Source organism: Fopius arisanus, unplaced genomic scaffold, assembly GCF_000806365.1.
Source record: "Fopius arisanus strain USDA-PBARC FA_bdor unplaced genomic scaffold, ASM80636v1 scaffold00268, whole genome shotgun sequence".
Taxonomy (NCBI): domain Eukaryota; kingdom Metazoa; phylum Arthropoda; class Insecta; order Hymenoptera; family Braconidae; genus Fopius; species Fopius arisanus.
Window position 1 is genome coordinate 32875 of NW_011888007.1, and position 26598 is coordinate 59472.

Below are 26598 nucleotides of genomic sequence, written 5' to 3' on the forward strand. Positions count from 1 at the left end.
TATTTCGCTACTAGGCTGTTACGAACTTTTCTGACGATTGTGAGTTTATAGTTCGGGCGAATTGGCTTAAGCCGAGGACTGCAAACACAATTCCCAGCAAAGTTCTTATATGGCCGAGTGATAAGCAACATTTTTTTCGGTTCTGTTTGTCACGATTTCTCATCTGGGAACTGGTACTTACTGGTACATACTTCCCACACTCGAAAATTTGAAAATTACTACGGAAAAATATATTCCGTAGTGATTTTCTAAAAAATTTTCGTAAAAATATTAAAATTGCCTACCAAAAAAGAGTCCACAAAATTTCTACACAGACTTAGAGTAGCCTAGAATTCGGAGTTTGTTTATAATTCAATGAATAAATAACGTACAACATCCCAGTTTTTAAAAATAATCTCTCGCTCCGAATCTGCATATGCATTCACATAAACATACAGTAATAATTAAAAATACCACTGCAAGAAAATAATAATGGAAAAAATCTTACGATGTCCATCAACTCCTTCTTCATGAAAGGCTTCATCATCCCTAAAATTATTTCCATTACTGGCATGGAATTAAGAAAATGAAGCCCTTTCAGACGAACCGGCAGTCCTTCTTGCAAGAAGGTGAGATACTTCTTCAGACCCATAGGACTCAATCGACCAGCGTGACCAAAGGTTATCCCATCTATGTCGACAACGAAGAGATGTCCTTTCATAGTTCCCATCTGGCGAATCCATAGGTCAGTAACCATATTCCAGTACTTCATACAGTCGTTATAGACGTAATGCGACGGATCAAGATCGATGAATCGACCGTAGGCTATTTGATAACCTTCGGGAGTTGTTCCATCGAGTTGCATGTAACACCTGTAAATCAAAATAGTCTCACAAATTTATACTATTATGGTAAGTCATGTCGAAGAATTTTTGGGTGGCACATGAGATGATCACGCCAATAAAAGTCCTCTCCGCAATGTTTGCTGACATTATCCTCACAATAAAAATCTTCTCCTTAAATATATCGCGTATGCTTGGACAACTGGTTGTATTACCTTTTTTTTCAACTCGGGAAAGTTAAACCAAAAAATCGTACAAATTCTGTGTTGGAGAATACTGACTCTCGCGGGTCCGAGACTAATTTAGCGGGTGACTATAAATCTTCTGAAGACTACTTCATGAGACTCTTTTTTAGTCAGTATGAGTTAAAGAAAAGGTTTTGGAGAAATTGCATTTTTCCAGAAAATGTGAACCAGAGAAAAATACTGAAAAAATTATGCCACTAATTACGTAATGGTTTGCCATTTCCTTGTTGTTTACTAAAAAATTTTACTGGAAAATATTATTTACTCCGGAAACTTTACGTGACTGTTGCCTAATTTCTTACGAACTTGTCAAATTTTCCATAGTTTTAGTAAAAACTACGCCGAGTAACGTAAAAATTATCCAGTTTCATAGATAAAGAATGTTGTTGGGCTACCCGATCGCGAATCATCGTCGAACTTCGGGGTACGCTGCACGACAATGGGCTAGTAGGCCAACAAAATTATTATTTTCGGAAGGACAAAATACATCTCGAATGATTTTCGAAGAGCGCGAGAGTGAATCAAAAAATATCTGATCAAGATGTTAGTGCTTAAAAGTAAGTGCATTCTTTTAATATTATTGTCATTTGACCATTAAGGCCTGCGACACGTGGTCGTACATGTGGTTGCACGCATTGATTATTGCATCGGCCTGAATTTTCGTCCTTCATCAGATAATATTTATTTTTTATTGTTATAACCAGTTTTCGTTATCCGGGCTAACCATTCTAACTCCCACTAAGTAATAATATCAATAAGCAATGGTGGACAATCAGAAATGCTTTTTCTCTTACCATTCATAACCTCAATCATTAACCGGTCTTTCATTTTGTTTTATTTGCCAATTTATATTTATTGTCATCTCAAACAATTTCGATAGCCTCAAAACATGCTGGAATTGAATTCTCAGAAAGTTTCAGCTACAAAGCGTTGTTAATTCCACACGCAGTTATTTCACAGCATTCCTTTTGCGTCTTATTGTTGTTTTTGTTTGTTTTCCAGTAGAATAAGACGGTAAGGTAGCACCCCAGGGTATAAGTAGTCCCCTTTCAGTTGATTTCCGAGTATCTATTTATATTTTTTTGCTTTCGATTATTACTTTGTACTAATATTTGCACAGAGAAAAAAATCGTAAAACTTAACAACTCATTGTGGTTGAATTTATCCGCTGTAGAATGTGATATTCAACCACCCTAGCAAACAATCATACACGCTATAGCGTGTATGTAGCGTGTATGTTGCGTGTCTGTTGCGTGGATGTTGCGTGGATGTTGCGTGGATGCAATTTTTGGATGAAAAACAGGTGGAAATCGATGAAAACAGATGAAAGAATGATGTGCGATGAATAAGGTGGATTATTCGGTGCATTTGGCGATGTTATATAAATATAAATAAACGAAAACTAATTACTCCTAAATTCTGATAATGTTCTCCTCAATTCCACCAAATTACCACCTACATATTTATGAAGAAAAAAGTTTGAAATGTTAATGAAAAAAAATAGATTCGTTCCAAATGCACAGTGCTCCGGGGCCCGCGATTAAACGGCTACGGTCAATTCGATTATCGAAGTCGGTAATATAACCCTACCGCCATCTCTCGGCATTTTCCGAACGCTGTTTTGATGCTCACTTCTGCCCATTATAGATTTTTTATAATTTATCCCCATATAAGCAAATAAACATCGCCAAATGCACCGAATAATCCACCTTATTCATCCCACATGATTCTTTCATCTGTTTTCATCGATTTCTACCTGTTTTTCATCCAAAAGTGGCATCCACGCAACATCCACGCAACATCCACGCAACATCCACACAACATACACGCTACATACACGCTATAGCGTGTATGATAGTTTGCTAGGGGAGCCAAGCATCCAAAAACCGAGTGTTGGTCAGCAGATGCTGGCCAATACATCAGCCAAGTCTGCAGGCTCGGAAATTCCTACATGGGATGGAAAGTAATTTGCATGCATGGAAAATTAAATGCCGAAATTACAATAGACAAAGCTAAGAGGAAAATCGTACATACTAACAATTTAAAACTAGCTCATATTAGACCAGACAATTAAGATGTGTTTTTTTAAATAAGTTGCATTTGTAGGGTTGAAAGAAGATTATGTCATATGTATTATGCATAGAACCATTATATTTACGTTGGTGAAAAGCTGTTCATAAAACAGCTTTTTAAATAAGGCGGAAGGTGAAGTAGCCCCAGGGGCTATACGATATCTTCCTATTTTCTCAAAAATGATAAGATATTTTCACTGAAAGTCTTTTCCAAAATGGTGCGAGTGAAATTTCAAATCGTAATCTGATATATTTTTTATGGATAAAATAAGAAAATTGTAAGTCCTCCGGCCGTTGGGATAAATTGCGTTGTGTGGACCTCACGGATGAGGATCTTGGATATCTAGGGTTTTTACTTTTTTTGTAAAATACATGTATGCAACGCCAAAAACGTATGACACGTAATATGCAATATGTTACATTTGTGCGATTTGAAAGGCATGTATTTCACGTAAAATGCATGTACATTGTAAGAGTATTTTTCCCGGGTCAACACCCCGGGAGAATCCTCAAACTATTCTGGCTGCCGCCTCTATCGTTCACGATTGGGCGCCAGCCAGGTTTTTCTGGAAAACCTGACGGAAAACCAGCCGCGAAGGAATTTCGTCAACTCCGCGGACTTTCGGTGGCGGGTCTCACAATGCCGAGCCAGCATCAGCATGACACGGTAGAGTGGGCGAGGTTCACCAACGTACGAGTAACTTCAATCACTAATTTCTGCCGTGCTCACGGCATCGTTAACGATATCTCTCGGGGAGCGTATCTCTCCGACTCTCGTGGAGGGATAGGACCATCCCTCTCACGCGGTGCTTTCTCCTCTGGGGTGGCTCAACCCCAGACGAGACACAGATTACCTGCGAATCCTTCTCACCCCGCAGGGCGCCGAACTGCTCGAGGCACATGCGACGTAGGTATCCGGAGACCTTTCTCACCCACCTAACGTCCACCCCAACTCGAGAGCTCGGTAATAGCAATCTCATCGCGAGTCAACCCTAGAGTTACTCCCCATGGAGGCGCGTGTGACCGGACCGACGGGAAACACCTTGAATCCCAGCCCTTAGTCCACCCCAACACCATGGATTTCGCCCTAGGGATGGATCTCTGCAGCCGCGGACTCTCGTCCGTAGCCTCAAAGTAATCCATTTCACTGATCGGGGACACATAAGTGTCCCCTTCTCTCGCTATTCCAAGATTCCTTGGAACCACGTACCCTTCATAATCCCGGTAGGGATTATTGCCACCAACTGATCCCGAGCTCCTAAAACATCCGCTCGAGACCAGCACTCAACGCGAACTGTCCTGAAATCTACCAGGGCCTTCTCCCCCTAGTCTAAGCATCTCAGCGACTGTGGGTCATCCGTTACCCCACAGCCACCAATCAACTCGACGGGATCCCGGGGGCGCTAGTCCTTTCACCTAGCCGTTGGTCCCTGGTCTAAGTCGACGGCGCCCTTCGGAATCACCCAGTTGGAACGCCAGTACGTCGGCCCTGAACTCCCTAACACAGCTGGGTGGATTTCCGAATTGGGAAACAGCAATCGTCAGCGCCATCACAGTGTTCCGAAACATGGTCTCACCCTACCACGTTTCTTCCCACTGTGTGATTGGTCTAATTTACCTTCGGAGCGGCCTGATTGGCTGTCGTCCGATGGTCTATTCATCTTTCGCTCGGCTATTTCAGCCGGCGTTAGATGTCGCTCCCCTTACCTAGTGACTATCCTAGTAATAATCACTAGTAACGAGAAAATCTCGTTACAACATGATGTCGAGAATGCATGAAATGTAACATACAATATATTACATATCTAACATTTCAAAAGCATGTATCTTACGTTATACAGGGTGTCCGAGATAAAAATGTACACCCAAATAACTATTGAATGTGGGTAGTAATCGAAAAATCTTTCAAATAGAAGTTGTAGGCCTCCAAGTGGGAAAAATAATGAGATATGTTTTGAGCATTTAAGTCTTCATGTTTTTCTGCTACAAGCATAAGTTCATTTTTTTCATATGGGATCAAAAATTTTCTTGTAACAAAAGTTGTTGTAGTCGATGAGATGAATCTAATGATGTCACACATGTGTTTTTTATGCTTTCTGAGCTCAAAAGTACTAAAAATCGAACTTGTCAACGATATTCCAAATTCAGACACGATAAACAGATAAACAGATAAACAGTAAATAAGAACCAGTAAACACCAAAGTGTAAATACCTGGGCTATCTGGTGTACCTTCGTGTTTATTGTTTCTTAGTTAGTCCGAATCGGGTCATTATTGAGTTCAGATTTTTTTTGAGTGATTTCGCGTATCATGGTTTATTCCGCAAATGAAGTTGTGGATATTCTACTGGTTTTGGGAGAATGCCGAGGTGCATATCGCGCGGCCGCTCGATTGTATCGACAACGATCCCGAAACCGATTACGTCATCCCTCAGCTTCATGCATTCGGATTATCGAAAGAAATTGTCGAAGAGGAAGAGTTCTGCAACGACGACAACCACAACAACAACTGAATCCTGACAATCCTCGTACGCTTACCGTTTTGGCCATGGTTCACATGAACCCTCACATCTCTTTAAGAGAAATTGAGAGAGATTCAGGTATTCCACGAAGCATAGCTCGCGATATATTGAAATCGAACCGTTACCATCCATATCATATCAGATTGACACAAGCACTGTCTGCACAAGGTAGACAGAATCGTGTTGCTTTTTGACACTGGGCCATAGGGATCTTGAACGAAAGTCCCGAGTTTTTCCAAAATGTCCCTTTCAGTGATGAAGCGATGTTTAAAGTACTGGCACATTAAACCGTCATAATTCCCATTATTGGTCTATGGAAAATCCTCACTGGACTCAGCACATTGACCACCAGCATTAGTGGAGTGTAAATGTGTGGTGTGGCATTGTTGATGGGCAAGTGATTGGGCCGTATTTTTTCAACGGAACAGACACCGGTCAACGCTATTTACAGTTTTTACAAGATGACCTCCCACTTTTATTAGAACATGTACACTTTGACACAAGACTAAGAATGTGGTTTCAACAAGACGGTGCGCCACCGCATTTTACACTTTGTGTAAGGAATTATCTCAATGTTCTGTTTCCTCGTCGTTGGATCGGCAGAGGTGGTCCTGTTCTTTGGCCTCCGCGACAACCTGATCTAACTCCACTTGATTTTTATTTATGGGGCTACAATAAAGATGTAGTCTACAAAAATCGACCAACGACTGCAGAAGACATGAAAACACGTATCAGAGGCGCTACTGCCAACATTCCTCAACAAACGCTTCGAAATGTTGTGCAGAGTTTCCGACGTCGACTTGAGTTGTGTCTTGAAGTAAATGGTGAGAACATTGAGCAGTTGTTGTAACGTCTTTCTAGTAGAACAATCCATTGGCGCCTTTTTGTTTCTCCTTTATTTTTCTGTTTATCGTGCCTGAATTTGGAATATCGTTGACAAGTTCCATTTTTAGTATTTTTGAGTTCAGAAAGCATAAAAAACACATTATGTGTGAAATTTTTGATCCCATATGAAAAAAATGAACTTATGCTTGTAGCATAAAAACATGAAGACTTAAACGCTCAAAACATATCTCATTATTTTTCCCACTTGGAGCCCTACCACTTCTATTTGAAAGATTTTTCGATTACTATCCACATTCAATAGTTATTTGGGTGTACAATTTTATCTCGGACACCCTGTATACATGTATATGTCGCATAGTCCCTAGTGGCGTCATAGGGTCCCTAGGACCACCATATTTGCCACTAGATTAGCCCGCCGGGATCCAAATTTTCAATTAAATGACTTGTAATTCTAAAAATGAATGTAAGTGAATTATTCTCACTAGCTAGAAATAAGGTATATAGATGTTAAGAAAATAGATTTAGAAACACGCGTGAAGAGGAAATGACTAATAAATTTAGGAATAAATCGAGATACGTGCTCGCGTATCGGCCAAGTAAAAGTTTCGCCTCTATCGAACAAAAAAGGCCGAAAGCGACGGTGTATCTATACACGATACAACTACCCCTCCGACTAACTCCTAATCGTTTTAAATCCATAAAATACAAATGCCACAAGTTACGTAAAATCTGTGCACTGTTACATTGTATAAATCGCCCTCAAACTTTCCATTGATATAAATTTTCCCTCTTTTCGATTAATATTGGCAACAATACGCCCATAGCAATGGGCTCATTTGAATATTCTCCCGATTTCTATTATCTTTCGGTTACATTGAAGTCACTGAGTTGGTAACCGTTCGATCCAACCTAACCTGCGCCAAATTTAGCGCTGCGATGTTGCCATTAGTGTATTCAAACCGTTCAATTGTTTCAATTGGTCGTTACTGATATTGAAAAAATCCGTGAATTCTTCCCAAATGACAAAAACTGGTCTTTTTGTAAAAAAACTGAGCCTAGTAAAAGTTTTGCTCAATTGATTCCGTAAAAAACTCGTGTTTAGCCGAAATATGACGTTCCTAGAAATTAAAAAAAACTCAGGAAATGTACACGAAAACGCCAAGAAAAGTGATAGGACTCGATTGAAAGGATTCAATAATAAAAATTAAAAAATCAGTAGAGGAAGGACCAGCTTACTTGGAGCAGTTTTATTTACAAGATGATGCTAAAATGAAATTTGATTAATAATTAAAAATGGCCGAAGATAATCTTTGGCTTTAACTCTAGGTCTTGGGAAAAACCGCGTTAAATAAGTTGGTTCGGCCTCTACTGATTTTTTTATTTTCATTATTGAATATTGTTAATCGACTCGTATCACTTTTCTTAACGTTTCCATTTGGATTTTCAGAGTTTTTTTTAATTTCTAGGAATGCCATATTTTGGAAAAACATGAATTTTTTGCGGAATCAATTGAGCGAACCTTTTACTTGGCTTAGTTTTATCATAAAAACACCAGTTGTTGTTATATTTCCCTAGCAAACTATCATACACGCTATAGCGTGTATGTAGCGTGTATGTTGTGTGGATGTTGCGTGGATGTTGCGTGGATGTTACGTGGATGCCACTTTTGGATGAAAAACAGGTAGAAATCGATGAAAACAGATGAAAGAATCATGTGGGATGAATAAGGTGGATTATTCGGTGCATTTGGCGATGTTTATTTGCTTATATGGGGATAAATTATAAAAAATCTATAATGGGCAGAAGTGAGCATCAAAACAGCGTTCGGAAAATGCCGAGAGATGGCGGTAGGGTTATATTACCGACTTCGATAATCGAATTGACCGTAGCCGTTTAATCGCGGGCCCCGGAGCACTGTGCATTTGGAACGAATCTATTTTTTTTCATTAACATTTCAAACTTTTTTCTTCATAAATATGTAGGTGGTAATTTGGTGGAATTGAGGAGAACATTATCAGAATTTAGGAGTAATTAGTTTTCGTTTATTTATATTTATATAACATCGCCAAATGCACCGAATAATCCACCTTATTCATCGCACATCATTCTTTCATCTGTTTTCATCGATTTCCACCTGTTTTTCATCCAAAAATTGCATCCACGCAACATCCACGCAACATCCACGCAACAGACACGCAACATACACGCTACATACACGCTATAGCGTGTATGATTGTTTGCTAGGGTCGTACACTGGGCAGCTTCGTTCGCCGATACTCGATACTTGGTTGGCCCACATCGATCCAACAAAGTTCGGTTTGTCCATCATTGGCAATTCATGGGCCCCACATAGTTTCCCCAATATCCGTCACTTAACATAATTATTGAGTATAATCACATTATAATTAACATTAATCAATGAAATCTGTTGAAATTTCAGCAGAATCAGCATTCATTGAGGCCAAGTGAATAATAAATGAAAAATTCTTAAAAGGAGGCGTTCGTGATAATTGCAATTATTTTTTAATTAGTTAAATTACAGAAATACTCAGTAATCGAGTGATAATTCATTTTCTATCAATTGATCAAAGAAGGACAGAAATGTGCAAAAATAACTGACTGAAATTTATGAAGTCGTTTTTATGCTCTTACTACAAGAGTTCCGTATTAGGTTAGTGGTTAGGGCGTAGGACTAGTGTGCGAAAGACCGTAGGTTCGAGTGTTGTCAGGTACAAAATTGGAGTTCGTCGATTAGGTTTTTTCAGGGTCGATATCGTTGCCGCCGTGGTCAGGGATGACTAATAAATCATCAAAACGAGAAAATTTTCTTTTTTCACTTTTTATTAATTAATTGAATGAGTGCCTCGGTAGCCAATCATATGCCGAGCATTTACAGTCTACTCGGTTGTTCTTTTTTATTAGTAGCTTCTTTCAATTACCGTCAAAAGATTTATAATAGGATAAATTTCAATAAAAAATAAATATTATTAATATTTTCGGGTAAAATTAATAAGATTCGGCTGTCAATCGGCTGCCATCATTGGGCCAAGAAGGAACCGATAATCGGGCCGGAGTTATCATCCAAGGCTCGAGAGAGCATTGGGCCAGTCTCTTTTCCGAGCTTCAGAAATATTGGCACCGAGCTTGGCCCGATCCTCAGGCGAATCCGGTCATCCTACATGGGATGGCCCTACCCAATTAAAATCGAATTTAGATGCCTTTGGTTCCTTATGTTAATATACTTGGTCTCCTTCCCCAAACTCTTGCGCATTTTTTTTTTATCGTAATAAATCTTGCTCGTTTCCTTAGCCTTTTCCAAGTTAGTCGCAGCCGTAGCCTGCGTGGTAGTTATTAATTAATTAGTAATTCTTTGCATTCTGAGGATCTTACAGAAATTTTTCATAACTTTACTTATGAAGTTACTACCTTGATCAGTATGAATGGCCCTTGGACATCCGAAACGGTTGATAAATTGTTCAGCAAGAGCGAGAGCCACAGTTATCAAATCGATAGTTGATAAAGGGCTACCATCGGAATACTTCATAAGATTACCCAGAATCGTTCATAAATATCGGTTGTTTCTATTCGTTTTAGGTAAGGTCCCTACGATGTCAATCTGGATTTTATCAAAAGCTCGTTTGCCATATAGGATGGCCGGATTGGCCTGAGGATTGGGCCAAGCTCGATGCCAACATTTCCGAAGCTCGGGAAAGAGACTGGCCCAATGCTCTATCGAGCCTTGGATGATAAATCCGGCCCGATTATCGGTTCCTTCATTGGCCCAATGATGGCAGCCGATTCACAGCCGAATCTTATTATTTTTACCCCAAAATATTAATAATATGTATTTTTTATTTAAATTTATCCGATTATCAATCTTTTGACGGTGATTAAAAAAGGCTGATAATGAAAAAGCACAACAGACTGGACTGTAAATGCTCGGCATATGATTGGCTATACCGAGGCACTCATTAAATAAATAAATAGGAAGTGAAAAAAGAAAATTTTTTCGTTTTTATGATTTATTAGGTATTCCTAACCACGGCGGCAACGATATCCACCCATCAATCCACGAATTCAAATTTTGCACCTGACGAGATTCGAACCTACGATCCTTCGCACACTAATCGCACACTAATCGCACACCCTTACCACTAGCCTAATACCTTTTTTTTTTTTTTATCATGTTTATTTAGCGAAAGGGAACAATACATGTGTTGAACAGAAGATTAATAACTAAGTGACGTATAAGCTACGGTATAAACGTGAGGAAAACGTAGTTGTGACGAACGGTATATGGTGTGCGACATATATACGAAGCGATGCTTGCGTCATAGTCGTTGGGTGTTTGACTTAGTCCTAATTATATTTGTTGGAAATGTTGTTTATTTTTTGTGGTGTTTCGTGTCTGTGACATTGGTTGTTTTTATTTCTTCAGGACCAGAAAGTGGCCAGTAAAACTGATCTTTTTATGGTGTGAATATATAAAGCTTATTATTTAAGATAATTATATACTTATATACATATATACATGGGGTGAGGGGGTATATACAAGATGCGAGTTAGGGTGGGATGGTGGTGGCTGTTTCTGATAACCAACAGTATTTTTTCGTTTCCTTTGTGTAATCGAATTCTAAGTCTCTATCTGATAAGATAGTATCATATGAGATTAGTTGTTTTTCTAATATGCAGTCTAGGTTTTCTTTAGATTTGATTTTTTTCGGTTGTTTGCCTCTTTTGGCATAATAGGTGACTGGGATATTCGTTTCGTTTTGTATTAGGTTATTTTTGTCGAGGTATAAAAACCTTCTGGGGGGATAAATCCCGTTTTTAAAGTGCTTATAATGTAATTATCAGTTACGTAGTATGGGGTACCAATTAGATTGTTGACTTTTCTGGTTTTTGATGATTTGTATATGGGGTTTCTGATTAATTTCAATGTAACACAATCGAACCTGTGGATATTAGCATAATTGTAGATGGTATGGTTACTGTAGGCCTTGAGATAATTAGATTGGGGGGTGCGATATTTGTTAAGACACGCTCTGATGCATTTTCATTCGAAGATTCTCACTTTTTCCATTTGTTTATTTGTAACATTGAACCAGATTGGATGTCCATATGATAAAATTGGCCGAATTAGAACATGGTAACACATAATTTTTATTCTTTTATGTGAATATTTATTTTTGAAGAGTTTTAAACTGGCTTTGAAAGCGTTATTGGCCTTTTCTAACTGAATTTCTAGGTGGTTTTGAAACGACATGTTATTGTCAAAGTGGACACCGAGGTATTTTACTATGTTTTTGTTAGGAATTGTGATTCCGGAGCCATCTCTTTTTTCGTTAATAACAAATTTTTTCCAATTCTTACGTGTGTCATTGTGTACAGAGCTTAATACAGGTTTAAACAGAATTGTTTTGCATTTTCCCGGGCTTATTTTTAATTTCCAGCTATAATAATAATCATTTATTGTGTTAAATATATTTTGTAGGTCATTTTGTATCACAAAGACTTTGGTATTTGAAATATACCCTAGCAGGTCGTCCGCAAATGCTAGAGCTTTCTTGCAAGGATCAGTGTTAAGGCCGAAAAGTTCTAGGAGATCACATGTATAGAGATTGAATAGAATTGGAAAGTTCACCGTCCCTTGCTGTAAACCGTTTTTAACTAGAAATATTTTACTTGATCTGAATGATCCATTAGTAACAAAGAACTTTCGATCGTGAATCATACTGTAGATCATTTTAACTAGATGATCATAGCAACTAGATCACAGCGTTTCTAATTTTAATTTTTACATTAGTATTCTTATTTGATCTAGCATGGAAGATGATTGCTTCAGTTTTAGCAGTGGTCACTGCTATCTTCCATTTGAGTAGTTCATTAATAACAAGAAATGCTGCATTTTCCACTCTGGAAATGGCCTTAGTGAGCGAGACACTTGAGGAGACAATGGCTAAGTCGTCAGCGTAACCGGCTAGGTTGGTGTTAGAGGGGAGTTTAGAGAATACTGAAGTAATATGTAAATTAAATAATAACGGTGATAAGATGGACCCCTGTGGGACTCCGGCAACAATGTTGTATAAGGCGGAAAGCGAGCAATTAACCGTAACTCTGATTTGACGATTTCGGATGAAAGATAAAATGATTTTTGCTAAGTAATTAGGAATTTTTTGATCAATAAGTTTATGAATGAGGCCAGCCGGCCATACTGAGTCGAAGGCTTTTTCGCTATCCAAAAGTACAATAGCTGTGTTTTCAATTTTTTCTTTGGCGGTTTTGATTAAGTTGCTGATGCGTAGGAGCTGGTAGTTTGTCGAGTGGTGTGCTCTAAACCCAAATTGTTCATTGGGAATAATTCTTAGATTATAAATTACTTTATCTAATCTTATGTGTAACAGTTTTTCGAAGAGTTTCGCCATATTAGGAAGTAAGCTGATTGGTCTATAACTAATAGCTTCGTTTGCTGGTTTACAAGGTTTTAATATAGGAATAACAATCGCACATTTCCAATATTTTCGGAAGTATTGCAACCTGAGGCAAGAGTTGAAGACTTTTGTCAGGTAGACAGTAGCTTTCTTTGGGAGATTTTTTAAAACGATGTTAGGGATAGAATCCATGCCAGGAGCAGCTTTATTTTTTAATTTCCTAATGAGGTTAGATACTTCGGAAGGGTTCGTTAGGAGCTCAGGAGGTGTTTCAACGAGGGTACTTGATGCTAGTTTTTTAATTTGTGATTCAACTTTTTGGACAAACGAAGAATTACCTCTTTGAGCAGTACTTTTGTGAATGAATGCATAGTGAGTGCCGAGACATTTCTTTTGTTAAAGAAATTTTGAAGGATTTGAGAAGGGGGCTGCGATTTTTCTGCCAAGTTTTCCTTAATGTATTTTTTTTCTTGATAAGCAATTTAATGAAGTGAGGTAAGCGCTCAACTTTGATAGTTAGTGGAAAGTGTGGAGTATTTTTGGAAATACTTGATGTGATGGTGGTTACTAAGTTAGTAATAACTTTATCAATTTCAGGTGTGGATTGAGTGGGGGGGTTTGCACTTATGATTTCATCATCTAGGTCACGCGTAAAAGACTTCCAGTCGGTTTGATTAAAGTTCAACTTTTTATTGTTATTCACTTTCATATTACTACCAAATATAGAGTAAAAGAATGGAAGATGATCAGAAGGTGAGTGGTCTAACATTTGGAAGTTACTTATTAGGTTAGATCTATTGGAGATAGCAAAATCGATGGTGGAGGGGTTGTTCCCATTATTGGGATAGTGAGTAGGGGAGTTTGGAATATGAAAATAGATGTTTTGGTTAGTGACAAAGTTTGCTAAAAGTTTCCCTGATTCGTTTGTACTGTTTGAGTTCCACGTTGGTTCATGCGCATTAAAATCACCTGTATACTCAGTGTTAGAGATCTTAATTGGAGGATGTTGATTATACTTAAGAGAAGTGTGAATCGCAATGGCAACACCGCCACCAGCTCCTGATTCTCTGTCTCGCCTAATTAGATTAAAGTTAGGTAGATAGATCTTTTTGATTTTTTGGTTCAGTTTAGTTTCTGAAAACAGAGCAATAGAGATTGTATTATTTATAAGTAATTGATATAATTCTGTACATTTTGTTTTTAAGGAGTTGATATTTAGCGCTAGAGCATTAATGTGCTTGGTTTGGTGATTAGCCATTTTCATTGCTGGAGTTGTCAGAACATAGATACTCGTAAGAGCTCATAATTTGAATTTTTTCGAGTGGAGAAGATGAACATTTAATTTCGCGAAGCATGTTTTTGAATGAGTTTATTATGGAAGGAATATTTAATCTGTTCATCTCTTCAACAATGAATTTGTCGTCTTCAACGTGGTTTTTGAGGACATTAACATGAGTTTGGGATTGTGATTGAAGTTGTACTGGCCTTTGGGTATTGCGTGCAGAGTAGTCCGATGAAGGGATAATGGCAGGTGAGTTTATTCCTCGGAGTGGGGGGAAGATCGTTCTAGGAGAGTTGGTTGAAGTAAAGTTGAAGATTGGTGGTATTGATGAGGCAGGAGTGGTTGGTTGTGATTGGTGTTGGTTGTGAGATGCAAGATGTGGTTCTGAGCAAGCTGAGCGTGATACATTGCCGTGAAGGGGTTGGTTCCAGAAGCATGCGTTGTTGGGTGAAAGCGATGTTTGGGGTTACGTTGGTTGGCTCCCTTCTTTCTGGTTTTGTCAGCAATGACCTTGAGTCTTGTTGGGCATTGACGAAAGTTGGCTGTGTGGGCACCATCACAGTTAGCACATTTAAGGTTAGGAGCTGTGCATTCGGTGATTGGGTGATCTTCACCACATTTAAGACACTTGACCAGATGTTTACAGTGTTTGCTGGCGTGACCAAAGCTTTGGCAGCGGAAACATTGAAGAGGTTGATCATCAGTTTTCATTTTTTCAATTGTGAAGGTGTGATAAATGATTGATTTCACAGCCTTGATTTTGTTAATGGTGGTGTCTTTACCGGTAGTAATTGAAAAAATTGGGAGTTTGATACCAGGGGGTTTATCAGGGTTTTTCTTGATGAATTGTTTGACTGAAATAACCTGAATCACTTTGGTTTTCAGATCTGACTGGATTTCGTGCTCTTCAAAGGACGCTGGTAGTCCTTCAATTATAAATTTGTTGTTTTTTTCATCCTTGTGGCCATGAGTATCGTATTGAAAATTGGAGTGATTAAAGATTTGGGTTATTTTCTTGTGATCGTTTTTGTTTTTCAAACGGATGATGGACTTGTCCCCACCGAATTTGATAGGGAAGTTATTATTTGGTATGTTTTGACAAATAATGTCGAAAAGAGATTTTGTAGAGGTGGTTTTGGTGTGGATGGAGATCGGTGGGGCTGAGTTGGAGCCACGAGGTGGAGAAGTTGGAGTTCTCAGAAGTTCTCACCACGTGGAGAGTTAAGTTCAGTGGTACTTGGAGCTTGTTTTTTGGTTGTTTTTTTGCCAGGTGGAGACATATTTTTCTTCTTAATAGAAGCAGAAGGGTTGAGTACTTGTTTAGTCGGCACAATTAGTGCCTATACAATTAATAGATGTTGATATGAAAAACTAATATAAAACAACTGCGCAATATAGGTTAGTCGGACTGCCGCAGGGCCCAAGCGTGCGAGAGAAACGTAATAACCTAACCTAACCTAATACCTAAGTCTTCTAGTAGAATCATAAAAACGACTTCATAAATTTCAGTCAGTTATTTTTGCGCATTTTTGTTTTTCTTTGATCAATGAATATAGACAATTAAACATCAGTAGATTACTGAGGATTTCCGAGATTTATTGAATTAAAAAATAATTGCAACAATTATAGTAATTATTATTTTTCTAGCAAACGCCTGGTTTTCCGAATTTTTCAATTATTATTTTCCTGGTATCAACGAATGATCATTCCGATGAAATTTTAACGGATTTTATTGTTTAATGTTAATTATAATATAATTACACTCAATGAATATTTCAAGTGACGGATATTGGCGAAGCTACGTAGGACCCATGAATGGCCAATGATCGACCAACCAATATTTATTCAACAGATTGGGGCTTTACCATTGGACCAACATTGCTCAACCGAACCTCGTTGGATCGATGTAGGCCAACATATTGGCCGAATATCGAACAACCGAGCATTGGCGAACGATGCTGGCCAGTGTACTGGCCCCGCATCCGAAAACCGAATGTTGGCAAACCGATGCTGGCCAATACATTAGCCAAGTCTGCAGGCTCGGAAATTCCTACACAGGGAATTGATATTTGAGTATTAGGTTTTTTTCAATACAGAATTTCATGGTCGCCCTATTGACTATTTCGAAGATTTTGCTAAGGTTATGTAGGAGGGATATGGGCCTGTAGTTGGATGCGTCCTGAGTGTTTGGCTAATTTCCATGCTGAGGGAAAGTATGTATTATTCAGTGAGTTATTGATGACTATGGATATTTGCTCTATCAGAGAATTGGGTAAGTGTTTTAGAACTATGTGTGGAATCTTATCAAAACTGGAGGATTTTTTGTTGGGGAATTTTTTCAGAATGCTTAATAGGTCTGTTAGTAAAATATTTGTTGTCTAACTTGACAGATAGGCAGCTTGCGGGGATTTCTTCACTGAAGTTTGTGACTGTGTTGTTGTTGATTTTATCATAGCTTATAGCTTCTTTAAGTTCATCGATTTTTAGTTGGATTATATGGTTTAAGACTGGGTTACCCATATGGAGGTTTTAGATATTGGCAGCTTCGAAAGGGGCGCCATTCACATCGAGTTTTAGGGAATGGCCTGAAATAATGGTTGATCCATTACTGTCACTGATTCTAGCGTTTATGGAGATTTCTGCTGATTCAAGAAGGTCAATTCGGGTCGCGGGGATGAGGAGGGTATCGATGTCACTTCCGGTTTTGGGTCGAAATATTTTATTCAGCGTGGAGAACATTTTAGAGGAGTCATGGCGAGGGATTTTTTTTATTTTTTCTTTCCAGTATCTCGTGACCGATTTAGAAAATTCCATTTTTATTCTTATATTTATGTTACGGATTGCTTCCTTTAGTAGTTTGATTTCGTTTGAGTACCAGAGTTCGTTGTTCTTTTTATGAATTTTATTTATTTCTGTGATGAGAAAACTTTTGTTTTTTTGCAATTTTATAATTTTTTTATTCAAGTATTCCTTGAGGCGGCTTTTCGGTCTGATTATTGGGTTTTTTTTTGTTATGGCATTTAATATTACTTTATTTATGTCCATTATACATTGATCAATTTTCACGTTACTGAGATTTCTGTTATGATCGAAATTTAATTTGGATGTTTTTGTTATTAAATCCCCGAAGTTCTCCCAGTTAGTAGCTCCATAATTGAGGACTCTTTCAGGACTGTGAATCTCAACTGTTTGCAAATTTTCGTTTGTTATGTTGAACAGTATACCCCTATGATCACTGTCATAATCTATAGTTTTAAGTCTGTCATCTGTTTCTGTGTCTCATAAAGAAAGGCGAGAGTCCATAATTATGACATCTAGGTGCGATTCTTCTCTACGCATTGACGGCTGGTATGAGCTAATAATTTTAATTTTGAATTCGAGTTCGTTCTCCATTATCCATTTGTTTAGAGCTACCCCACGATCGTTTGGGCTGCGGTTGCCCCAATTTTCGTGTCTGGCGTTAAGGTTCCCGGCTAATATATAGAATACATCGGGATCGTTGAGTTTTAGCTCCGTGAAAAGCTTTTGGAGCTCTTGTATGAATTCCTTTTTGTTGTTACCCGCGCTGTAGGCTGCTATAAGGAGGAGCTTATTATAATTGTTTATGTTGAGTTTAATCATTTTTGTCTGGAGTGATTTAAAATTTGAGATTGATATCGTGTTGATTTTAGTGGTTTGGAATTTGTTTTTTATTAGGATGGCAGTGCGCCCGGCTCTTCTAGCTTTTTTAGCTTTTCTGTCATCTCGTATCATGGTATAATTCTCGAAATAGGGTTTATGATTTTACGCTAATTTTGTTACGCTAAGGAAGATGCAATCTGGATCATTTTTGCTTCCGAATGGAAGCATTGCAATCGTCCGATCCCGACCGGAAAAAAAAATTCTAATTTTGCTTGGAAACGATGTAGAATGGTCTGAAATGTAAAAATACAAAAGTTTTTGAGAATGTCTGAGCGTGGTGCCCCTGGCCAGGGGTGATTTTTTAGTTACGAAAAGATAAAGGTGGGTAAAAAAATTCCAAAAAAATTGAAATTTTGTCAAATAGTAGGTAAGAGTTGAGGCTAACTATGGAATGAAAATTCTGCTAGATCGGTCAAGCCGTTTTTGAGAAATCGTGATTTGTTTAGAAATCGTTTTTTCGAAATATCTCCAAAACTAATGGAGGTATTCAGTTTTTTTTTTATTTCATTCTCTTCGCCATGATTGGCTCTATTGGAATCAATCAAAAATTTGAAAATGAACTCTGGAAAAAATCATAGTTATTGTCACTTTTATGTTTTTGAAAAAAAAATGTTGTACGCACTCTCACCCCCGCAAAAATCGAGATATCAACTTTAAATTTTGACGAGATTGTCCTTTTATCGCTGCAACGGATGGTATTGAAAATGAGTAGGATTGACTGATTAGTTCCGGAGATATGCAATTTTTAGTGTAAAATGATTATGTGGAATATCTCAAAATTGACTTGACCGAATTCATTTTTTTTTATATGAAAATTTTTGTCTCGATGTCGCCTGTCATGATCAATCAAAATATATAGAGTTGCCCATACAAACTTTTCGAGATATTTAGATTTTTTCGTTTTTCAGTTCAAATTGTTGTACGCATTCTCACCCTCGCAAAAATTGAGCTATTAACTTCAAATTTGGACGAGATTGTCCTTTTATCACTGCAACAGATGGTATTGAAAATTAGCATGATTGACTGATTAGTTCCGGAGATATTCAATTTTTAGTGTAAAATGATTATGTGGAATATCTCAAAATTGACTTAACCGAATTCATTTTTTTTTATGTGAAAATTTTTGTCTCGATGTCACCTGTCATTATCAATTAAAATATATATAGTTGCCTATACAAACTTTTTGAAATATTTAGATTTTTTCATTTTTCAGTTCAAATTGTTGTACGCATTTTTTTTAATTCCATTCTTTTCGTCATGCTTGGCACTATTGAAATGAATCAAAAACTGGAAAATACATCCTGTAAGTAATCATAGCTATACGACACTGTTATGTTATTGAAAAAAAAAATGTTGTTCGCTCTTTCATCCGCACAAAAATCAAGCTATTAAGACTGCAAATTTCGACGAAATCGTCCGTTTATCCCTACAATGGATAGTATGAAAAATGAGCTTAATTGAGCAATTGGTTTAATAGATATTCAAATTTTCGTGTAAAATGATTCTATAGCTCAGAATATCAGGATCGAATTCGTTTTTTAAATTTGAAAATTTTAGTCTAATAGATGCTTAATTGCTACGACCATTTAACATTCGTAGTAGATCCAAACTGACGAGGAAAAATATATTGTTAAAATCATTCGGAAGCCCGCCATCAATTTATTGATGGCAAAAAAATATACCTATACATTTCGCTAAATCCTCCACAATGACATAATTGTTGTCGCCTACTTGTTTGCGATGAAGGTGAGTAATGAGACCCTGCGGTGGTTTGTTATTATTGACTTTACGTTGATGACAAAACATTATAGTTCGTCAATGGGCAAAAGTTTCTGGCTGGGTGAAGATGCATTATCAATTTTTTTTCAGAGGGATCTTGGCCTCCACCAATGCTTGTACTATGGACTCGAGTTGATTACTGTGTTGGATAGTTGTGCCTTGCAGATTAATACTTGTTATTATTTCGTTTTTGAACTGATTTAGTAAGTTGACTAAATTATCTGATTCATTTGAGTATGTGTGGGTAACAGGTGGCTTCATGGGTTGGCTATGTGATTTGGGATTTACCGTGTCGTGGAACTGCAATGGAGTACCACGTTTTTGGTAAGGGTCATTACCATTGGGGGTCGGCTGAGAGTGAGTTAATTTGGTAGCTGAACTGTATGGAAAGCCAGGAATCGTTTTTTGGGGAATTTTTTTCACGTTTGAGGGCATTTTTGTTCAGCATTTTTGCGTCCTTTCGTAGTATTTTATTTCTCACTGTTTTTTGTGTTGGGCAACCTCTATACGAGGCGGGGTGTCCTTCCTCGCCACAAGTGATGCACGTGACTTTGGGAAGTACAACGTGGGATACGTTGTCTGGCAATTCGTCGATGGACATATAGCGTGGGCACTCCCCTGGAGCGTGAGAAGCTGTGCATTTGACGCAGTTATAGTTGAGTTTGCAATTTGATGCTGTGTGGCCAAATCTTTGGCAATTTCTACATTGGGTTATGTCGTTATTTCTATGTTTAATTTTTTGCCAGTTGATTACTTGATGGGAGAGTCGGGTGATTTTTTTCACATTATCCAGGCATCAAGTGCTGGTGACTTCGACAATAAAGATCGGCAATTTTCTGTTAAGCGAAGAGGATTTCTTGGTTTTAAAGTGCAAGACTTTTGTGAACTCAACGTTTTTTAGATGAGAATCCTGTTTTTTCAGCTCTTCCAGAACTTCTTGGTGGGTAAAATCCCCATCTAACTTTTTCATTAAAATGGTTTGGAATTTAAGCTCTTTGAGGGTGTAAGAAAAAAATTCTATTTTGTTAGTAATGGGCATTTCCTGGATTGTCAGGTAATCTTGGAGGTTATCTAAATATACTGTTGTTTTGTGATTTGTTATTCTTTTCGTGGAGAATTTGCCTATCAGTTTGTTACTTATTTTATTGATAATTAGGTTGATGACATCTGTTGATGTGATATTATGAATGTTAATGGGTGGGGGCTTACTCTTATTGTTTATCAGGTTCAAGTGAGGTTGTGAGGGAACTGAGTCAGGGTTGTTTTGTGCTGCGGTGTCTGGCTGGCTGCTCTGGGTACTTGAGGATCCTCGCGACCGTGTGGGGCCGTCTTGCGATGACGTCGGCAAGTGCATGGTGTCTTTGATCTTTAATGTCGGTTTAGGGAGTTTGGGAAACGACTCTGACCTCGTTGATGCTGATACCTATTGGCGTTGGTTGGTAGTTTTATTTGCAGTCTTCATCTCGATATTGTTGGTCTGGTTGTCGAGGGAGATTTGCAGTTTCTGTATTGTCAGGTTCAGGGTCTTAATGAGCGGAATGTTTTTTTCGACTGTTTTGTTGAGATTGTTGATGGTTGCTTGTTAATCCTCTGTTTTCTTTATTTAAATTTTCCATCCAGCTAGCACTCTCGGGCAATGTTTCGGTGTCCGTGTCTATGACAGGATTGTCAAATTCTGTGGAGAATTCTGAGTCACTGATTGAGTTAAATACTGAGCTGTTGTTGCTGGGTTTTGGTCTTTTGATTCCTTTCTGTGATTTCTGGGGTTGTCCCTTTTTTGGTTTTCGCTGAGATCTTGGAGTTTCGCTAGTGATATTGGGTTTGAATTTAGATTTTTCGAGATTAAATTGTGCTTTACTTCGGACTTCATTTGCCTCATTGATTACGAGGTCGTCGGGATCAAACACTTGTCAGTCATCACTTCGGGGGGCCCCATCGTTTTTGGGGGAGCTGGGAGGCTCCATCGGAGACCTTATGCGTTCTTGATCCTTTGGTGGCGCTGGTTTGACACATTGAAATTGTGATTCTGTTTGGTGGCTGTTTTTTCTTTTTGTTTCGGGCACTCTACAATGGTTAACCGGCTACCGTGGGCACTGGGTGGCAGCGCGGCCTCTTTTTTTTTCTTCTTTTTTTTATGTTAAGATTTTTTTTATATCCTTTTTGTAGTAAAAAAAACTTTTTTCCTCTCGTATACCCTTTCGGCTCTTTACGATTTGTTCCCTTCCCCCCCCCAAAACCCCCTGTACGGCATTTGCCGAAGAGAGGGAAAAACCTCATTCGAGGGGAAAAACCTGCCCTGGTGCAGTCGTCCTTTTGACAGGACTACCGCTCGACAGTGAAACTGTGAGATTAGAGCACTATAAATTTTGACCGCCGGTGCCCGGGATCGAACCCGGATTATTGGCATGCTAGTCTAGCACTCTAACCGCACGGCTGCTATCGTCGGTTTACTTTTTGTAGTATTTATGTTAGTCTATGATGGATTGATTATTTTTGAGGGTGTGTCATATGGTGGTACTATTTCTTGGAACGCTGTTTGATTGTGTTGGTAGAGTTAATGGCAAATAAATCGCGGATCGCATAGGAAGGTTATTGCTACGATGTGCACTGACGGTGCGTTCAACGTAAACTGTCTAACCTAATACCTAAGTCTCCTGGTACGAGTATAAAAATGACGTCATAAATTTCAGTGAGTTATCTTTGCGCATTTCTGTCCTTTGATAGACAAGTAGATTATTGAGGGTTCCCGTAATTTGTTTAATTAAAAAAATAATTGCAATAATAATAGCAATTATTATTTTTACAGCGAACGCCTCCTTTTCCGAATTTTTCAATTATTATTCACCTGGTCTAAATGAATGATTTTGATAAAATTTCAACGGATTTCCTTGTTTAATGTTAAATATAATGTAGTTATACTCAATGATTATTTTAAGTGACAGATATTGGAGAAGCTACGTAGGGCCCATGAATAGCCAATGATGGACCAACGAATACTTGTTCAATGGATTGGGGCTTTACCAGAACCCGAACCTCATTGAATCGATGTGTGTCAATATATTGGCGGAATATCGAACCACCGAGTATCGGCGAACGATACTGGCCAGTGTACTGGCCAAGCATGCGAAAACCGAGTGTTGGTAAACAGATGCCGGCCAATATATTCGCCAAGTCTGCAGGCTCTGAAATTCCTACACAGGTTGGGAGTATCCGTAATTCGCATGGGCTGCTTGTTTTCGCTACAGAAGGTTTTATTCCTGTGGCAACTGTCACACATACGAATGAACTCTTCCATTTGCTTTCGAATTCGGGGCCAATAGAAATTCTCACGAATTTTGTAATAAACTTTTTCGATGCCTTGATGTTCTGACATAACTGATTCATGGAATTTTTTAATGAATTTTCCTCTTTCCTCGACCGGGGTAATTGTAACCTCGCCTGTGCAAACTGTAGTAGTATATTCAGAATCATTGAAGATTATATTGACAGGAGACCCTATTTCTGGCCATTCCAAAGAATTTAACTCAGAATAATAGGCAACGATGCTGAAACTTTTTGTGTTTTTATGAGCCATGATTAACTTGAGAGATTGCAAAGCAGTGTGGAGATTTTTTACATCTATTGACGAATTGAAGGTTTCACGAATGATAAGGTGGAAAACTGAATACTCTTTCTCAGTATGATAAGTCATTGCGCCACCCAAAGGACTTGCAGTATTTTTTCATTTCGTTGTGTGAATTTCTTCAGTCAGGCAAACTTGGGATTCAGATGGGAAGTTATTATGTAGGTCAATGAGCTTGGGGGATAGGGCATCAGCATTAAAATTAATTTTTTCCGGTTTGCAGACAATATTATAGTCATATTCGTTTTAACGCATGGGCCAACGCATCAATTTAGACGTAGGATCCTTGGCGGTATGAAGCCAAACCGAAGCATGATGATCAGTTATAAGGGTGAATGGATGAACCTATAAATAAGGCCGGAAATGTTCCACTCCGAATAAAATGTGAACTCTGACTGTGATTGTGAACTCCTTTTCGCTGATAAATAGTTAACTTCCGTATCTTTCAGAGTTTGAGTAGCGTAAGCCATAGGAAGATCCTTGGGCCGATGGAAGATTGATCAGGCCCTGACTGAGAACCGCGCCTATCGCGTAACCCGAAGCGTCTACTATAATACAGGTTCCGAACAGAGGATATTGCGTAGTTCTTCGAAGGCTTTATGTGCGGAGTTATTCCAGAGAAAATCATTTTTCTTTTTAGTAGTGGCGTTAGGGGTTTACCTATTTTCGCCATATTCTTAATAAAGTGACAGTAATAACCTATAAAACCAAGGAATTGTTTGATATTTTTCCGTATCCTGGGGACGGGGAAATTCTTCATAGCTTTGATTTTCTCTAGGTCTGGCAGGACATTCTTATCGGTGATTTTATGACCTGGGTAGATCAACTACTCGTGACTGAGAAAATTACACTTGTTTCAGTTTATGAGTTTGTTGTTTAACAAAACAAGCGTAAATGACAATGTCGACCATATAAACGAAGAGTTCAACTCCTTGTAGTCCCGATAAAACCATATCCATCATTCGATGAAAGGTTGCCGGAGTGTTTTTTAATCCAAACGTCATTTTGTTAAAGTCGAAAAAACCGAAGGGAGTCGAGAAAGCAGTCTTATGCTTTGATTGTTCATCCATGGGGATTTGATGAAATTCTGAAGCTAAATCCAAGGTGCTAAAATATTTTGTCCCGCCAGGCTGATCAAGTGAGTACAGCCTCTTGTTTAGAGATAAACGTGATAACGAGAATTCCATCTGATTTTAGTGGAAATGTGTGGGTGACAACTTGAAAATTTATGTCAATATTTCCCACAGGAATAGTAACTTCACCTAGAGTTCGCAGAATTCCCGATCTAATCCCAGTAACCCAGCATTTTTTTTCATTGATAATTGCACGTGAATCTAACACCTCTTTTTAGTAAGTTTTGCTGATGTCCGGTGTCGACTAACAATTGAGAATCATTTTTTATGTACTCAATATCTTTCAAAGGAATGATTCGAAGTTTTCCGATTTCATCTACCCTGATGTCGTGCGCAGAATCGGTGAATTCTGCTCGAGTAATCAGTATTTCCCCGCACCTGATCTCTCTCGACGGATCGCCCCTCACGTTTAAATGATTCGAATTATTATCACGAGTTTCACGAACCTCTTCTCTTCTCGGATATTGAAATCGACTGAAAGAATAATTCCCCCGATTTTCACGATGGTTTTGATAACGATTATCTGGTTTCGTATCTGAGTAGTGTCGTCGTTCGCGCTCCCAATTTCCCTGCCGATTATCGCGATAAGCGCGGCCTTTACGTTTCTGTTGACGCCCGGGCTCATGCCCCTTTTCTGATCTATAATTGAAATTGCGTCCGGGAGCCCACTCGTTGGGAATTGGCTTAACCCTTTGGAACTGTGGAAATGTCATGCACGTTCAGCCCTTTCTAACTCTATTCTAGTATTGCGTCTTGTAAAGGAACGTGTTTTTCTTTTGACAAGATTGTAAATCTTAATAATTCATTTCGTAAACCTCGCGTAAAGCATGTTATTGCTGAATTATTGAGAAAAGTGTTAATACCGGTAACTTCTAATTCATTTATTTCTCTCTGGCTGCCTCTAGACCACAAATTAAAACTTCCAATACTGGAGCTCCAAATAATTCAATCGGTTCATTCTCTTCTTGAACTAATCTGGGCTATTCATCTGTAATATGATCGATGTCAAAAAATTCAGTGAACGCGTCTTTTAACAACGTGAATAATCCTTGTAATGTTTCAGGTGTTTTACGGCTCGTAATGAGTTGCCTAGCATGTCCCGTTATGCAACTGATGATTTTTCTTTGATTACTGTTTCGGCCTTTTCTAACGCGCCTGATTTCTATGGTAATGACAATGTACGGTTATTGAAAGCACCTTCCCATGTAGGATTTGCCAACCTTTGGAACACGGGCGAGTATTGGGCGGAAGTCAGTTGTCCGATCATAGGGGCCACGATGAAAGGCCGTTCATTAGCCGATGTTGTCCCAACCGACCATCGAGGCCCCGGTGAAAGGCCGTTTATTGGCCGATGATGTCCCAACCGATCATTGGGGTCCCGATGAACGGCCGTTCTTTGGCTGATGATGTCCTCACCGATCATCGGGTTCCTATGAAAGGCCGCTGATTTTCCGATGATGTCTTCACCGATCATCGGCCCCGATTAAATCGAGATACCCGGTAGCGTATCGGCCATGTAAAAGTTTCGTCTCTATCCAACAAATAAGGCCGACAGCTACAGTGTATCTATACACGACACAACTACCCCTTCCACTACCTCCTAATCGTATTCAATCCATAAAATATAAACGCCACAAGTTACATGAAATCTGTGAACAGTTACATCATATAAATCGCCCTCATAGTTTTCATTGATATAAGTTTTTCCTATTTTCGATTAATATTGGCAAGGGACCCTGCGCCGTCACTAGGGGCTACCCAAGTAGGGTTTCGGTATTGGGCGAGCCTTGGTCCAAGCCTGGTAAGCCAATAGCCAGTACTGGCCGGCTTTTGGTAAATTAAATGGTCGATCATTGGTCCAACGTTTGGATGATAACGCCGGGCCAATAATGGCAAACAATAATTGACCAAGCATTGGGATCATGTCGGGCCCAATTTTGGCCCACAATTGGCCCAAGACTTATTTGCCAAGTACCAATATTGGAAATATTGGAGAAAAAAAATTATTAATGCTTGTTACGCCCATTTTCCTATTAATTACGCCTTAACTCATAACTCCTAACTCAACAACGCTTGAAAAAGCCGATTTTGTTAACTTAAAATCTCCCGCCTACGGTTGGGTTTGAACTCGGAACCCTTCGCATACTAGCCCAACGACTTAACCAC

The 26598-nt window shown here is 38.6% G+C and overlaps 1 protein-coding gene across 1 annotated transcript in view; it reads right to left on the reverse strand.

Moving 5' to 3' along the window:
- Positions 1-397: 397 nt before the first annotated feature.
- Positions 398-26598, reverse strand: part of LOC105272757 (alpha-tocopherol transfer protein-like) — a 29284-nt gene continuing 3083 nt past the window's right edge. The window contains exon 2 of the mRNA XM_011314982.1: positions 398-851. Coding sequence (XP_011313284.1) covers positions 422-851 — 430 coding nt within the window. The 3' untranslated portion in view covers positions 398-421. The remainder of the gene's footprint in view (positions 852-26598) is intronic.